At 40.8% G+C, this 15,687-nt stretch overlaps 2 protein-coding genes across 3 annotated transcripts; both read left to right on the top strand.

Annotated features, from left to right (window-relative positions):
- Positions 1-674: 674 nt before the first annotated feature.
- tbcb (tubulin folding cofactor B) lies at positions 675-4,219 on the top strand. The gene is made up of 7 exons (XM_076036153.1): positions 675-834; positions 1,568-1,723; positions 1,800-1,943; positions 2,054-2,150; positions 2,435-2,626; positions 2,920-2,992; positions 3,113-4,219. Exons 2-7 carry the CDS (start codon positions 1,604-1,606, stop codon positions 3,225-3,227), a joined length of 741 nt encoding a protein of 246 aa, XP_075892268.1. The 5' UTR covers positions 675-834; positions 1,568-1,603; the 3' UTR covers positions 3,228-4,219.
- A 246-nt stretch (positions 4,220-4,465) lies between these two features.
- On the top strand, positions 4,466-15,197 carry clptm1 (CLPTM1 regulator of GABA type A receptor forward trafficking). 2 transcript variants are annotated; one of them, XM_076036149.1, is made up of 14 exons: positions 4,466-4,596; positions 8,495-8,628; positions 9,875-9,998; positions 10,165-10,323; positions 10,497-10,614; positions 11,171-11,256; positions 11,562-11,682; positions 11,779-12,023; positions 12,190-12,283; positions 12,366-12,556; positions 12,646-12,741; positions 12,838-12,973; positions 13,164-13,331; positions 13,963-15,197. In XM_076036149.1, the coding sequence occupies exons 1-14, from the start codon at positions 4,582-4,584 to the stop codon at positions 14,166-14,168; spliced, it is 1,893 nt and encodes a 630-aa protein (XP_075892264.1). In that variant the 5' UTR covers positions 4,466-4,581; the 3' UTR covers positions 14,169-15,197. The 2 variants fall into 2 exon arrangements, with proteins under 2 accessions (XP_075892264.1, XP_075892263.1); XM_076036148.1 differs by lacking the exon at positions 4,466-4,596 and adding an exon at positions 5,776-5,928.
- Positions 15,198-15,687: the final 490 nt, after the last annotated feature.

The raw sequence follows: 15,687 nt of genomic DNA, 5'->3' as shown, positions 1-15,687 counted from the left end.
CCAAATACTCCTGATATTGACTAATACAGACCAACACACATAAAAGTTAAGCATTCGAATTTAGGATATGTTTTCATTTAACAGTGGCGTAAACGTGTCCCAGGATATTAAAAGGCCACACCCATTCTGTAGATTTCCTTTTGTGTTGCTAAAAAACGAAGGCATTATTTTTATGTTTAAATACATCGGCCTTACCAAACAAAGAACTTTTGGCTGATGTAGACAGTGAAAGAAATTGACTTCTTTTTTCTTTTTTTTTTAAATACATTTTGCATACACATGAGAAGTTCCTTTAATGTGCACTGTGACTACAAGCAACTCTGTCGTTAAGGCCAAACAAGGTGTGACGCTAAAACAGCGCCACACTGTGGGGTTTTAAGACAGTGGGAGAAGTAGGCGGTTCCTGTGCTGCGCAAATCTTCAAGCTTTAAAGTTGTGCTTTAATGCCTACCTAATACACGCATTTATATAAAAAAAAATATATATATAACATAATATATAAATATATATATTTTTAAATTTAATTCAAGCCTCCAGTTCATTCCTTGTAACTAAATATTTGACTATTTCTATTACGGGTAGGTAACAAATAAAGTTATTTAGAAAAAAAAAAAAAAGTCAATAGGCGGCGCTCCAGTACTCGCCTCCTCCAAGAATACTATTGGTTCAAGAGATGTATTTCCTGATTTGATTGGTCTTCGTTCAGTGGGGAGGTGGGAAGAATGGAGAGAATATTCCAGAGCGGGGCGTAGCAGGAAGTCATCGTTAATGTGGAACCACAACGTAAACGCATGAGCTGTCGAAACCGCTACGTTGATACTTGAGCTTTGATAGGTGGGTTGTTCGATAAGATTTGTGTTTGGACGCTGATACCGCTCTTGCATGTAATACTCGAGCTTCAGTGGTAACCCGTCACCTGAAATGAGGGAACCCGTGTCTCTGCTGCATTTATCCGCCAGCTAACATGTTAGCTATTAATGCAGCAGCAGCAGTAAATGCTAATCGAGAAAACCAATTGAAATCAAAGGAGGTCTGATGTTCAGCGTCGCTATAAAGAAAATCTGTTTTTGATTTTGGTTGATCATTATTTCTCTAAAAGCATTGAGTGTGTGTTCCCTTTCATGTCCTATTTGTAATGATCATGCATTTCTAGAATGGCCATCTCATCTTAGCAGTGGGTGAGGTCCCTTGGAAAGTGCGAAGATTGTCTCCCGTTGGTATTTACTTGATTTGAGGTGTACAATTCTGACTTGTCAGAATTGGAAGGAGGGAAGGAAGAAGCTTTGAATCTAATTATAAAGTGACAACATAGACAAGCAACTTTCTGTTTGATAACAGTAGTCAGAGATAGTACAATAATCTATAATAGTCAATTCGACAAAGATGCACTCGTCTCATCACTGTTTAATATTCCTTATCACATATTTTGAGTTGGATTAGTTGAGTTTTTGGTCTGCCTTTTCTCAGCACTATCACTTAAAAGTATAACTGGTCATGGTCCTTATTGTTAGACATCGGGACATCTGGCTAATATTTAAAATGGTGTGTGTTTGTGTTTTGTTCTTAGTACCTGACCATCAGCGTTATCCATACCATCAGCACAATGGAGGGTGGAGTGACAGTCGTTACCAAACCCTTTGTAAATGTAAGAATAACAAGCTCCATCTCTACCTTTGAGGTGCAACGTGGATTCGACAGAGGAATCACTATAGCAGAACTTAAGGTTAGATCCCTGACACCTTGTATGTTATTCACCCCAGAGACTTTTATTTTGAGTATTTTGTTTGTATTTTGCTCAGGGAAAATTGGAGATGATTGTCGGCGCACCTTCCTCTGGCATGGAGCTGGAGCTGTATGGTGTGTCCGATGGTTTCCTGCTAAAAATGGATGACAACAATGCCCTACTGGGTTCATACCCAGTGGATGACGAATGCAAAATACACGTATGTAGACGCTTCAGTGCTCTTCTTTGACCGGAATGCTTGTTTCTCACAGAAAAATGACAAGATACACTTGTCTGGAGTTTTTTTTTTTCATCCTGTTCTTCTTTCAGGTTATTGACCAAAGTGGGCAACAGATGGGCGAGTTCACAGATGTTTCCCAAGTGGAGAAGTTTGAAATATCCAATCAAGCCTATGAAAAAAGAACAGGTGCCGTCAGATTGACGTTTTCTCTAATTGTCAACCCCATTTGGTTGAAATTTTCAATAACATTTTTTTTTTGTTACCTAAAATTGGTAAAGAAATCAAATCAAATAAGTCATATTTGACTCAACTGGAAGAAAAATAAAATAAAATTAAAAAAAAAAAAAAAAAAAATATATATATATATATATATATATATATAAAGATACTGTAACAATTAAATAGATCACGAAAGCTAACTAGAAACTACTGTTCCTGAGTTCACTTGATTTTTCATTCTTCTGTTTCAGATTCAGCAAGGTCGTTCATGAAGAGACACCAGTTAGGTCAATTTAACGAGGAAGAAATGGCCAAGAAGAAAGCAGAGCTCGCTGCCCAGGAGGAGGAACAGAAGGCTGCGGCTGAAGCCATTCCTGTTGGCAGCAGATGTAAAGTGCAGATCCCCAACCGGCCCACGAAGCTGGGGACTGTCATGTTTGTCGGTAATTTATTTATTTATTCATTTTTAATGCTTATGAGCTCAAATTGGATGGTGTGCGCTTGATGATTATTTGTTACCACAGTCAAACATGGCATTCTAATCCACACACAGTTTTCAGGATTGTGCAATCATTTAAAACATTCCATTAAAATGAGGGGGTCAGGTGTGTTTGAGCAACATGTAAGATGAGTCATTTATGCCAAGAGTTATTTTATTTTGTAACCAACCCGTGTTGAGTTCTTGGGTTTTTTCTACTAATGCAAATTTTATGTACATTGTACTTTCTTGTTATAGGCACAGCAGATTTCAAGCCAGGCCATTGGGTTGGGGTGAAGTATGACGAGCCTTTGGGAAAGAACAATGGAACGTAAGATTAAAATGAGTCTTTTCCTCTTTAAATCATACGTTGTTGTTTTTGTTTTTTTAATTTAATTTGGTTTTATTATGCATCTAACGCCCTCTCCTTTTCTTGCTTGTTTCTCCACAGCGTTAACGGGAGGAAGTACTTTGAATGTGAAAACAAATATGGTGCATTTGTGAAACCCCTGAGTGTGACCGTGGGTGACTTTCCTGAGGAGGATTATGACTTAGATGAGATTTAGGACTCTAACAAGTCTTACAATGGGGTTATTCTCTCCCCTGAAAGATTTGAAAACTTCAACCAGAGAGGAATTTGTCATTTTTTCACATTGTAAATGACCACTTTTTTTTTCTTGTTCGTCTCTGGAAGGTCTGTTTTAATGGTTGATCACGGAAGTCTTTTGCGGTATTTTCAGACAGAAGGCAAAAGCTTGAGAAGTGTTTGTTTACATGGTTAACTTCAAATTGTGTGACCGGGCTGGACTGTGATAAATGACATATAAACCCAGAGTGCAGTGGCTCCCAGGTCTCACTATATTCTATCATTCATAAATTTTCTACCACCACCTGGAAAGAACACTCGGGGTCCACTAGGTGCACGAGCCTATCTCAGCCGTCTTGGGCTGAAAGCAGAGAAAGACCCTGGACAAGTTACCTATGTTGCACTACCAGGCAGAGACACTCACAGAAGAAGCCAGAGTTCTCGGAAAGAACCCACGCAGACTCATGCCAACTCCGCACAGAAACGGTTAATCAAACCTGCAGTCTTGCTGCGAGCGCACATTCACTAATTATCAAAACAATGTGAAAACAATATTCAAAGTTTTCCATCATTCAGCTTGTCCAATTCATTCAAATCAGTTAACATGAGTGCAGAAAAGAAAAGGGTGCGGCTTCTGTCTCCTGTCTGAACCTGCTGCTCAAGTTCTGTCTCCAGCTTTTGTCCCGCTTTCATGGATCTGATGAATGAAGATAATAAGAGGTGGTTGGACTGAAGAAGATTTTCATGCATTTTGACAAAGCCAATTTTGAAATGTAATTTCCAGCAAGATTGGCGTTTTTTTTAACAGAACATGTATAAATTGACATTTCAGAATTTCCATCCTTCTTCTTATCCATCTTGTGCCAAGTTAACTTATTGTAAGCTGTATTGGTTGTAAACCAAATTGCTATTAGTCATGTGATTATGATGGCCATTTGTTAAGATAATGTTCTCTGTTCAACAATTTCACTACTGTGTTTCTAACAAGCATGGCGCGAGTGTCATGTTGGTCACTTTGAAGTGGTCAAACCCATTCCTTATGATGTCACTCATTAAAAGACATGAAATAAATAAGTGATAAGGAAAAAACCTACTAATGTCAGTAAAAGTGCATGTTGTGGGTTTAACAGTAGTTACCAAATAAGTTGCTTTAATTGTATGGAATGACATTCTTTTATCTTTTTGACACAATTAGGATTATTCTTAAAGCAGCTCTACGTAACTTGGACTCATTACCACTCCTTCCGAGTTGAGAACCGCAAATACTCTTTGCCGGTGTCGTAAAGACGTGGGTTTGTTGACACAGCCGGCATACTGAATAATCGCTTGAAAATATGTCCACCGACAAGGTAACGTAACATGCGTTACATGTTTGTTTGTTTGTTTTAAATATTGTTCTTTTGAACGTGACAGACAACTACAATTACACAAACAAGGAGAGTGTATGGCTTTTTGCTTGGTTCGCATTCTCGTCCATGAGAATTGCTTGGAAATGATGTGGTGTATAATGGTTATAATATTACAACAAGTTATAAACCCGTGTAGCTGTAATGCCTACAACAGCTGTTCAGACGACGCAACGTCGCATTGATTAGGTGGAAATGGTGAAGTTTATTGATATGGGAAAATACAAATAGTCGCCGAGATGGAGTGCTCGTATGTGTTCAGGAAAAACACCAATACGAAATGCAAAACAGACATTGACAATAACGTCGTAGCAAACACTTTTAATACTTCTTCTTTCATCGAGGTTACTTATTGTGTTCCATTCCGTCATGTTACAATCTTATGTATTTGGAATGGTAGTATGTAAGACTGCCTCTAAATAAACGTGTGACGTTGCCGTAAAGTGGTTCGTCCGGCTTGTCGGGTCGCGCTTGAAAGTTACGCAGTGCAGTTCCAGCCGGTGTACGACCCCCCCTCGCTGCCGAGGCGGCACCATTGATCCTATTAGTCGTTTATCTACCGCTTTACTGAGTTTGGAATCATAATTTTGTGGTCGAAAAGTTACCTAGCGCTGCTTTAATACCTATTTCAAAGTCCTGTTCATGTCCAAAAAACACTTTAATAAAAAGAACAAATGCAAAAAATGCATTGCTTTTTTTCTTGGTGGGATTGTTAAACAGATATTGTCAGATTTAAGTGATATTGTTGGCTTTTCTTGAGCTCAGAATGGCTGTATAAAATAACAATAAAAAACAGCTGATTTCAATACCTGCATTCCCCCCCTTCATTCCTCTTTTATTCAGTTTTACTGCAGAAAGTTAGATTTCAATAAGGGTGGAAACCTGACACCCAACACGGACCCAAAATATAAGCTTTGTTTACCCCAAACTTTGCTCTCGGTTTTAAGTTTGGACTGCGTTTACTTCCCCGTTTTAATTGCGGCGACCGTAATATTAACATACCTTGTAAGTTGATACTCAGTAATTGATGATTTATTGATTGATTCGCTGGGGCGACCCCTTCAGGAAGAACCCGAAAGGACAACAATTTTTTTTTTTCTCGAGCGCCCCTGGCGACCTACGTCACACGTCTGACGCCATGACCGAAATCTCGCGAGAAGAAGCGCGGCCAACTAAACTCCGTGTGGTGTGTGTGGCGTGTGAGCGATAGAGAAACGAGGAAAGATGGCGACGCAGGAGAGCGAAGCAACTAAAGCTGCCGCGACCAACGGCGAGGTAAAATGAATGAGTCTGCCATTTGTCTTACACGTCTCGGGGAGGGAGCTCGGTTCGTGTGTTTTTAGCGCCGAGCGTTCTCTCGTTGAATATTTGAACTTGTTGGCGAGCCTTTTCCCCCGAGCCAGATGATGTTGTCAGTGCCGGCTGGTTTTAAACGACCCCCCTCCTGCCTTCAACGATGTGTTGGGAAATCTCCACTGTTAACGAGTTGCCATGTCGGCCTGCGGCGTTTTTTGACTGTCTCGTGGCGAGTCTAAAATTACTTGGAACTAGCTGACAGTCAGTCTTCTACCATCGTTGAAAGCTGTGCAATGAGTCGCTACGTCTCAGGTTTTTTTTTTTTTTTTTAGAAGGCCTGAACCTGAGCAACGCAGATCGGCTCGTCTGTAAGGCCGGTCAGTCTCTCGCAGCTCACGCGCACTTTCCCCTCCCTTAGACACACGTTTTTAATTAACATTTTAACGGATATTCGTGAGCTGTCATTCGGAGATAAGGCATGGTGTTGTGGTAACACTTGCTCAGCAAGCCTCGAGGCAGAGGCTCGTACGGACACCAGGCAGACACAGCTAGCTAACGCAGGTAGCTCTCATCAGGTGGAGTGGAATCTTGTGTCGAATCTTGGGGATTTTCACCTTGCGGCGGTGAACGTAACCGAGAGACAAACTTTTAAGTATTCTGAGACTGAAAATTCTCTTGTAAGCAATGTGAAGTCGGTGTGCTGAATCCAGTTATCTCAGCCTTTGACCAAACAAAGTGATTAAAAAGGCACTGCTTGATTAATGCTAATGAGATTTCAGACAACTACAGACTGAAGTTTTTGTCATTGGATAAGAGAGTTGTAACAACCCTGATCTTTACATCACATATACACCATTTCTAGTGTTGAGAGTTGTATTCCTAGACTAATACAGAGCCCAGTATGAGACGTCCTTCAGCACCAGACTAGCGGAACATGTTTGCCCCACTTTACGCCCTGCACGTGAGCATGACATAGAACCGCCACAGTGAAGCTCAGATGCAGTCATGATAAGCAAGCGAGGAAACAAAAGGTGGAAAATCAGCATTCTCCACCGTGCTCATTGTTCCTTGTTTTCTTACTACAGTCTGAGTAAAACGTGGTTGCGTGTCAAGTGCTGTCACAACCTCTGCCTTGTGATACAAAAACGTTCTGACTGTTAACTACATAAATGCAAACGTTGTCCGTGAAGAAATTGCTGTTTGAGTGGCCGGTACCCAAGATGCTTTACTTTGCTTTCCGTTGTGTATTTGTGTTGTTCTTTGCCCAGAACACATTTGCGTGCGTTCCATTAATTCATTTGAATTTTTCCATGTGCTGCATGTTCTTTGGAGAATATGGCGAACCATCAAAGACACAAAGTGCCCTGAGCTGTTTGTAGATGGCAGTGACATTTGGCAGACATGCCAGACAATATCCTCAGTTATATGACTTGTGTGGTACTGCAGCTTGTTGGCCTGCTCCTTGCCTTGGACTGAAGTATTTGTGCTAAACATTAGCAAGCCCCCACTTCTTTCTGGAACAATTAACTTTCGTCTCCTCTCGCTCTCGTGTCCACAAGTGAGAAGTCAGTGTCACACATGCATGTTGGTTAATTGTTAAACCTTGTCAAGGGTGTATAAATTGTGAATTATTACCTCGCTGTGGTACTGATGACCTGTTTTTGCGCGGCTCTCTAATTTAGAATGTGTTTAATGGTTATTATCGCCTCGACCGTGAATCCCTGGCAACAGCAAACAGCGTGCACAGCAAGCAGGATGACAAGCCCAAGTTACAACCGACTACTGTTTTTTCCCCTTGTTTGTATGATTGTTTGGCTAATAACTTTATTCAAGTGTTTTTGAGTGGCTCTGGAGTTAAAAAGAAAGAAAGAAAAGAAAAAAAAAGCCTCTGCGTACCCACAATCCTCCAGCAGCTGACTGGATTAGTGACAATAGGGGGAGGTTGGACCCTTGGATAGTGACTTCCTATTTGCCTTTGTATTGTAGACTTGAATAGACTCTATACATGCTGAAGAGGTGGGGGCTCTAACATCAAACACTGTCTATATATAGATACACTGATTGAGAAAGACTGTATCATTAATGTGACTCAAAAGTTGCAATATGACAGTTTTTCCTTGTCAGCATCTTGACTCCAGTTTTGTTAATTTTATTGGCTGCATGCCAGGTACGATAATCAGTTTATCTAGTTATAGACTGCAGTCGCTGTCATTGAGGGTTATGTGGACAGGCCACACCTTTGGGAAATTCTTCATTCAGATCAGAATTCTAACGGGATATTAATCTTCTATTGATCTGGTTATTTTGAACTCAGACTTGAATTGTGGAGGTTTGGTTATCCAAGTAAAGGTTTCCCCAGCATTAGACCTTCAATGAATGCAGCAGCAACATTTTCTTCTTTTTTTTATTATTACTTTTTACTTTTTTTTGGCACTGCTTAAACTGTTCTTGCTTAGCAACTTCATCATGTGCCACTGCGCCACCTATCACAAATGTCTTTTTTTGCTCCAATCGATATTCTGTACCATTTGTCCGTCTGTTGCAGGTGAGCAGCAATGGAACTTCTGCAACGACAGATGTGCAGACTGTGCAGACAGCAGAAAATGCACAAAATCCTCAACAGCAGCAGCAGCAACCAGCACCTAATGCTTGGCAAGTCATTAAAGGAGTGCTCTTCAGGTGAGCTTTTCACCTTTTTGAATTCTCACACTCAGCACCATAACTATTATAAATAATGATTTGTGTATTTTGGATTATGAGTGTGTCAGCGTCTTCACTGTATAACCAGCAATAGAGAAATAAATTATTATTGAAGGTTATTATTAATAATCATTACGTATTATGTTATTGATCTTATTTCCATCTTTTGTGGCATATTGCATAAATATGTATACACATACAGACACACACACGTGCGTTACACGTGACTGTACCACACGCCACTAACTGTAGTCTTCTTTCACTTCCACAAATTTGATCTATATCTGCCATGTAATTTCCGGGTGTCTGCGTCCTGGTTTATCCAGTTTGCATTGTTTGCCCTCGCATGGGTGTTTCTGTGGCAGACCTGTTAAAGTCATCGCACTGAGAGACTGTGTACGATTAAAAAAAAAAAAAAAAGAAGAAGAAGAAAGAATTATATCGTTATTTATTTTTAATGACAGAAGTAGAGCACAAGATTCTGATTTTTATTTCAATCCAATGTGCTGCTTCCAAATCCGACTCACAAATCCACTCTCTTGCCTTTGGGAACTGTAGTATTCAGTCTGATGGTCTGCAGCTGACCACTGATCTAATATATCCTGGTACTGCACCACATATCTATTTCTATATCTATTGAAAGTATGTGGTAGAAATGAATTACTTGTGAATCTTATTAAATCTTATCTTTGAACTCGTCTCTCTTGAGGGCCTCTAAATATGTTTCTTTGAGATTACATCAATCAGTTTCCCCAAATGTATCTAAACTACAATGGATAATGGCCATTTTCAGCCCGTCATCAAATAACATAACTGAACAGGAGGGTTTTTGTTCTTTTCGCAAATGTTACATTTGTGTATTGACGCTTGCTCATTACTTTATGCCTGTCACTCCCTGACAGGCTGCTTGCGTTCACCAAGAGAATTTCTCTGGGTAATTTTGCATCAAGTAATTTTTCGATCGTCAGTATATCCTGGATATATAAGCCTGGACTTGAATGAATTTAAGCTATGCACACCCAAAGTTGTTTTTTTCCCTTCTATATACACAATTTAAGAAGTTAGTAGCTGCACATCATTCACACATTTATTTTGTCTCTTGGGAAAATGAAGAATTCTGACGAGTGGTGTTGGATGTTTACTCTTGGATGTCCAATTACTCCTTCGGTTGGACATCAGGTCATTGTATTCAAGATCTTTAACATGCTGAACCTTTCCCCCTTAGAATCTTTATAATCTGGGCCATCAGCAGCTGGTTCCGCCGAGGGCCGTCCACTCCTGACCCCAGCACTCCAGCCGGTGCTCCCAGAGTACCCAGCAGGAACCTCTTTCCCAAAGACACCCTGATGGTAAAGCGTCCCTCCCAGCTGTAGCTTGTGCTTTAGGGAGCTATTGGCAAAGTATTCTTTTAGCTGGTGTTGCCGTATTCCTTTGGCAAGCGATTTGAGCTTCTCACTCTGTATCTCTCCTGTCTCTGCAATGTAAAACACCTTTACTTTGTCTCCGTCCCCGCAGGACCTCTACGTGTACTTGTCCCAGGAGGAGGTCTTCTCAGACTTCAACAACACAGAAGCACTATTTTGGTTCCACAGGGACCTGGTGTATGGAGACTGGAACACAGGGGAGAATGGGGATGGCTGTTACGAACACCACACAGAAATGGACATCCCAGAGGTGAGCGAGAGCGAGGATGGAGCAGAGCGCGATTGTGACAGGGTTGGATGGAGCTTGTTGGGACTGACGGCTGATAAAATGTTGTGAATGAGCAGGTTAGATGTGACAATAAAGACAATTGTAATGGGAGGTCTTTCTTTAACAGTGTTTTCTGTTTATTGTAACCCATGCAGAGCTTGCAGCAGAACGGCTCTCTCTACATACACGTCTACTTCACTAAAAGCGGGTTCCACCCAGACCCCAAACGCAAGGGACAGTATCGCAGACTGGCGACAGTTCATGCAACGAAAAGTAAGTTATTGTGAAAGCCACACTTGAATAAAAAAGAAAAGTTAATCCTTTGTCTTTTGTCTTGTTGTTTATTCGTCTTTATTTAAGTTTTAAAGAAATCTTTCTCTCAAGGCCTTTGTTTTCTCCAATATACAGTAGGTTTTTCTCATCTTGTGGTGTTTTTAACCATAGATGCACACTGAAACAATACATTTCCAGAGAATAAAACTCATTTCATCAGTAGAGGTTGGAGGTTACATGACGTGGTTCATGTCTGAATCATTTCTTGTCTTTCCACTACAAAATTGTGTATGCAGTCATGCATGAGAGACAAACTAAATCAAAACTCAGGTCAATGGTTCTGTGAGCTCTCTGAGCGACAAGAATTTAAATGTTTGTTACATTGGATTTGAAATGGGAAGAAATCTCCAAATTGAACGTCCTTGACCAAAGCGATATCAATAGAACACCAGCTACAAATCACGAGAACAATCAAGTATACTGATCCCTGTGAAAGAAAAGCTGTATTATAAAGCAATTATTCAATGTGCTCACCTGACCTTGTTCTCTTTTTCAGTGTTGAATAAATTCAAACGAAGAAAGTTTATGAAGACAAAGAACCTACTGACGGGGGAGACGGAAGCAGACCCTGAAGTGATCAAGGTGATTATTTTTTCCATTTCCTGATTTTAAAGACCCCAAGGCTGGATCAATATATACTGGATATACAAACTAGTATTCTGAATTATAAGTCACTAGATTTTAAACGTAGCACTGTGAGTATCATTACTTCAAAGATACCAGATACCTGAGCCGCCGATGGCAGTTCTTGGGTAGCTTTCAGTTCTGTTGTGTGGCCCTACTGAAAGCACACTTGTAATTCAAGTGTAACTGTCTCACTGTACTGTATGTCAAGTTGACATCCACGAAATGCATCTCTGAAATGCTTTGTGAATGAATGTCCACAGCGGGCAGAGAGCCACGGTCCAGTGGAGATCATCTCCCACTGGCACCCCAACCTCACCATCAACATGATAGACGACCACACTGCCTGGGTCAAGGGCTCAGTCCCGCCTCCTCTGGACCAGAGTAAGCTCCTCCTACTGAACTGCCGGCTGCTCATTTCACCAGACTCCATAAAATCCAGTCATCCTTGACACATCCCCCTTTCTCGTCCGTCTCCAGATGTGAAGTTCGATGCCGTGAGTGGTGACTACTACCCCATTGTTTACTTCAACGACTACTGGAACCTTCAGAAGGACTACTATCCCATCAACGAGACCCTGACCACGCTCCCGCTGCGTCTCGCCTACTGCCCGCTGTCCCTGTGGCGTTGGCAGCTCTACGCCGCTCAGAACGCTCGCTCGCCCTGGAACTTCTTACCAGAGGACACGTATGAGCAGTCTGATGAAGACCAGGACTCTGTAAAGGTGAACGAGACTTTTAATGGTCGAAAAGTGACATTAAATGTTCTTTGGTCGTTCTCCGTCGGTGTCTCTCACTGAAAGTTTTTTTTTTTTTTTTTTAACAAAACATGATTTTGAGTGGAACGTAAATAGAATAGAACTCAACTCTGCCCTTTCTTGTTGAATATAGGTGGCCCTTTTAGAAACCAACCCATACCTGCTGGGTCTCACCATTGTGGTCTCCATCGTGCACAGCATCTTTGAGTTCCTCGCCTTCAAGAATGGTGAGTTGGCCGCGCTTTTGCATTCAGAAAGCTGCCCGTATGTCACTGGAACTCAGCACGTCTCCTCTCCGTCTTCCTCCAGACATCCAGTTCTGGAACAGCAGGCAGTCTCTGGAAGGCCTGTCCGTTCGCTCCATCACTTTTGGAGTGTTCCAGTCTCTGGTGGTGCTACTGTACATCCTGGACAATGAGACCAACTTCGTGGTGCAGGTCAGCGTCTTCATTGGCCTCCTGATCGACCTGTGGAAAATCACCAAGGTCATGGACGTCAAAGTAAGTCAGAGAACTCGGCGTCATAGAAGAAAAGTTACTGTTATTCTGTCAAGTTACTAACCTATGTGACCCTTGCATCATACGTTTAGTTGGACAGGGAGCGCAAAATTGCTGGAATCCTTCCCAGATTGGTGTTCACAGACAAGTCAACATATGTCCAGTCTTCAACCAAGATTTATGATGACGTAAGTCAATTTAAATGCAGTGCAAACATCCAATTTTGGAGTCCTAAATATTCATTGTACAATATGTGATGATTTCCTCTCTCATTCCCTGAACAGATGGCCTTTAGGTACTTGTCATGGCTGCTCTACCCTCTATTTGGCTGCTACGCCGTCTACAGTTTACTGTACGTAGAGCACAAAGGCTGGTACTCATTTGTACTCAGCATGCTTTACGGCTTCTTGTTAACATTTGGTAAGTACATTGCCAAGGTGAAAGTGTTGTAAAGAGCATCGCTGGCTGAAGCAGCTATATGCGAAATTCAGCATTCCGTGTGATATTTTCCCCCCGTGTTCTTCCACATTCTTCCATTTCTAATTTTCATGGGTAAAAATAACTATGCAGAGGTTCGTGATTTCTAATTTCTTTTCATTTCGGGGTCAAGGCTTCATTACGATGACGCCTCAGCTGTTCATCAACTACAAAATGAAGTCTGTGGCCCACCTCCCGTGGAGGATGCTCACCTACAAAGCTCTGAACACGTTTATCGATGACCTGTTTGCCTTCGTCATCAAGATGCCCATGATGTACAGAATAGGATGCCTCAGAGATGGTAAGTCTTCACTTGACAATGCTACACAACGAGAAGGTGCCTTTAGTTTACCTGTAGATCGCTGGAATACTTTGAACAGCTCGCACTTTGTTTGTCAGGTGCTTTAAGAACAGTGTTGTTAAGAAGTAATGTAATTACTGATTACTCTTAAAAAAACTAATTTAATTACTTCTTTAACTACTTTGTTTCATAAGTAATCAATTACTAATTACATTTCTAATTACTTTAGTTAAAAAAGAAAGTAACAGTTGCTCTGTGCTTTGAAATAAACTTTATTAAAGTGCAAATTTTGCAATTCCAAATGTTGCCTCTGTCCTCTTGTTATGAATGAATGTTTGCTCTCTGAACACCAACTGCACATTTCACAGAACAAACTCATGGACAGCACTGGCGTCTTTTGCACAGCCCATATTGTTAAAGTTATTAGAAGATTTCGGAGAAGCAACAAAATTGTTACTTGAGTAGCGGTAACAAAACTGGTAGTACCAGTACCAGTTTTGCCACAGTAATCTAGTCACATTACTCTGTTACTCAAAAAGTAGTTTAATTACAGTCGCGGATTACTTGGTAATAGTTGACTTGGCAACACTGTTTAGGAAACATTAAATCCCCGTTTTCCTTTCCTCAACAGATGTAGTGTTCTTCATCTACCTGTACCAGCGCTGGATCTACCGGGTGGATCCCAACAGGGTCAATGAGTTTGGCACCAGCGGAGTGGAGCAGCCGCAGGACAATAAGGCAGTGGCAGACGCAGCTCCTGCCGCAGCTCCTGCCGCAGCTCCTGCCGCAGCTGTGGCCAACACGGACAAACCCGAGGGGGAGAAGAAAAATGACTAAGCAGAGTCTTTGTCTGCCTCCCTGGGCTCTCTCTCCGCTGAGGGCGAGAAGACTTGTGAAATAAAGGCAGGGAGGAAAGTTGTTGTTTAGCTGTCCTGGACGCCACTACAAAAAAAAAAAGGAAAAAAATGCAGTTCAGCTGTCCTGATTCTATGTGGGACCACAGAGAATCCTATTCAGTGTAGACTTGGTAAAATTCTTTCTGTTCCATGCCCTCTCGTTTTGCAGTTCAAGTGAAGTAAAACAAACCGTGATGTACTGTATTCTGTATGATTTCTCAGAGGGTAACAATGGTTTGGAGGGAAATGTGTCACAGTTCCACGCAGGCATACATCTATTTTTTTTTTATTTTTTATACAAGGACAGAAAGATGCCAAATGCAACTTTTGTTCTTTGTGTAGATTTTTTCTTTTGGTGAATTATTCTTCTCATTCCATGTGTGCGTGCCATGTTTCTGGTTGCCTGGAAACTGGTGAGTAGTACTGGCAGAAACTGGAAAGAGCCTGAGCTGCTGTTTTGGCAAGTGGTGACAAGACTGAGGACCTGCCACTACACTATCTGCAAGACAGTGACTACTACCCTCTATTTAAAAAAAAATGAAAAAAAAGAAGATGTTCTTAACTTGGAACATAAGTAATAACAGCCTTGTTGGTATTAATATAAATATTAATATTGTTAATGACTATTTTGTTTTTCAGTTGCTCAAGAATTATTTTGTATGTTCACAAACTGTACAGAATCTGTCATGTAAAAAAAAAAAAAAAAAAGAAGTCAGAAATGCCGAGCAACAATAGGTAACTTGCAAGTATACATTTCATTTTTACTCCCAAGCCAGATGTTTGGTTAACAATATCATTTTACACCCTATGATGACCTTGACGATCAAGGTAGAGAGAGATGTCAAATGTGTGATGGAAAAATAATTGTTTTAATTTGAGTGCTGTAAATCCCTAAACGAGGGTTCTGTGTTGGTACATATTAAATTTTGATTGATTCATGTTTCTAGTAAAACTTATGTGTGACTTAAAATGTCGATACAAAGTGTTGTTGTTTTGAAAACTTTTGATTGACTAATTGCTAATTTTTTACCATTTGGACAATGTCTCATTTTAATTTTAATTTTTTTGAAAAGGTGGATGTTTTCATTTTAAACGTAACCAGAAAGAAGCTTAAAAACGTGATTTTTAAAAATGTTTTTTTGTGGGTTTTCTTTTCTTTTTTTTTGCTCAAACCATTTCTGGAAAATTTGAAAAGCTGAATTGTAACAAGTAGACATGTCTTCTTGCTTGCAATATGGTTCAACGTTGCACATTTGGCCAGTTCACTGTTCACCTTTGATCAGTTTGGAGGACGACGATGCCATGACTAAAAAGACAGACACATTATTTTCCCATATTCTTTCCCCAATGACACAACTTGACCTTTTTTCTCCTCACCTCCCCGGACCATTTCCCATAAATGCCGAAACTTTCTTTTTCCATTTCTTGGCAGCCAGCAGGTGTCACTGTGGCGCTGTTAC

This window comes from Nelusetta ayraudi, unplaced genomic scaffold (assembly GCF_046127955.1).
Source record: "Nelusetta ayraudi isolate G7.1 ecotype Tasmania unplaced genomic scaffold, CSIRO-AGI_Nayr_v1 ptg000048l, whole genome shotgun sequence".
NCBI lineage: Eukaryota > Metazoa > Chordata > Actinopteri > Tetraodontiformes > Monacanthidae > Nelusetta > Nelusetta ayraudi.
The sequence above is the reverse complement of the archived record's forward strand: the minus strand, read 5'-3'. Positions and strand labels throughout refer to the sequence as shown.

What these genes read in the sequence shown, in the direction of transcription:
- tbcb (XM_076036153.1), top strand. Translation starts at nt 1,604, where the DNA reads ATGGAGGGTGGAGTGACAGTCGTTACCAAACCCTTTGTAAATGTAAGA. An exon ending in AGCCTATGAAAAAAGAACAG is followed by an intron (nt 2,151 to 2,434) that starts GTGCCGTCAGAT and finishes CTTCTGTTTCAG; the next exon opens with ATTCAGCAAGGTCGTTCATG. An exon ending in TTGGGAAAGAACAATGGAAC is followed by an intron (nt 2,993 to 3,112) that starts GTAAGATTAAAA and finishes GTTTCTCCACAG; the next exon opens with CGTTAACGGGAGGAAGTACT.
- clptm1 (XM_076036148.1), top strand. Translation starts at nt 5,878, where the DNA reads ATGGCGACGCAGGAGAGCGAAGCAACTAAAGCTGCCGCGACCAACGGC. An exon ending in CCCGCCTCCTCTGGACCAGA is followed by an intron (nt 11,683 to 11,778) that starts GTAAGCTCCTCC and finishes GTCCGTCTCCAG; the next exon opens with ATGTGAAGTTCGATGCCGTG. An exon ending in CGGCTTCTTGTTAACATTTG is followed by an intron (nt 12,974 to 13,163) that starts GTAAGTACATTG and finishes TTCGGGGTCAAG; the next exon opens with GCTTCATTACGATGACGCCT.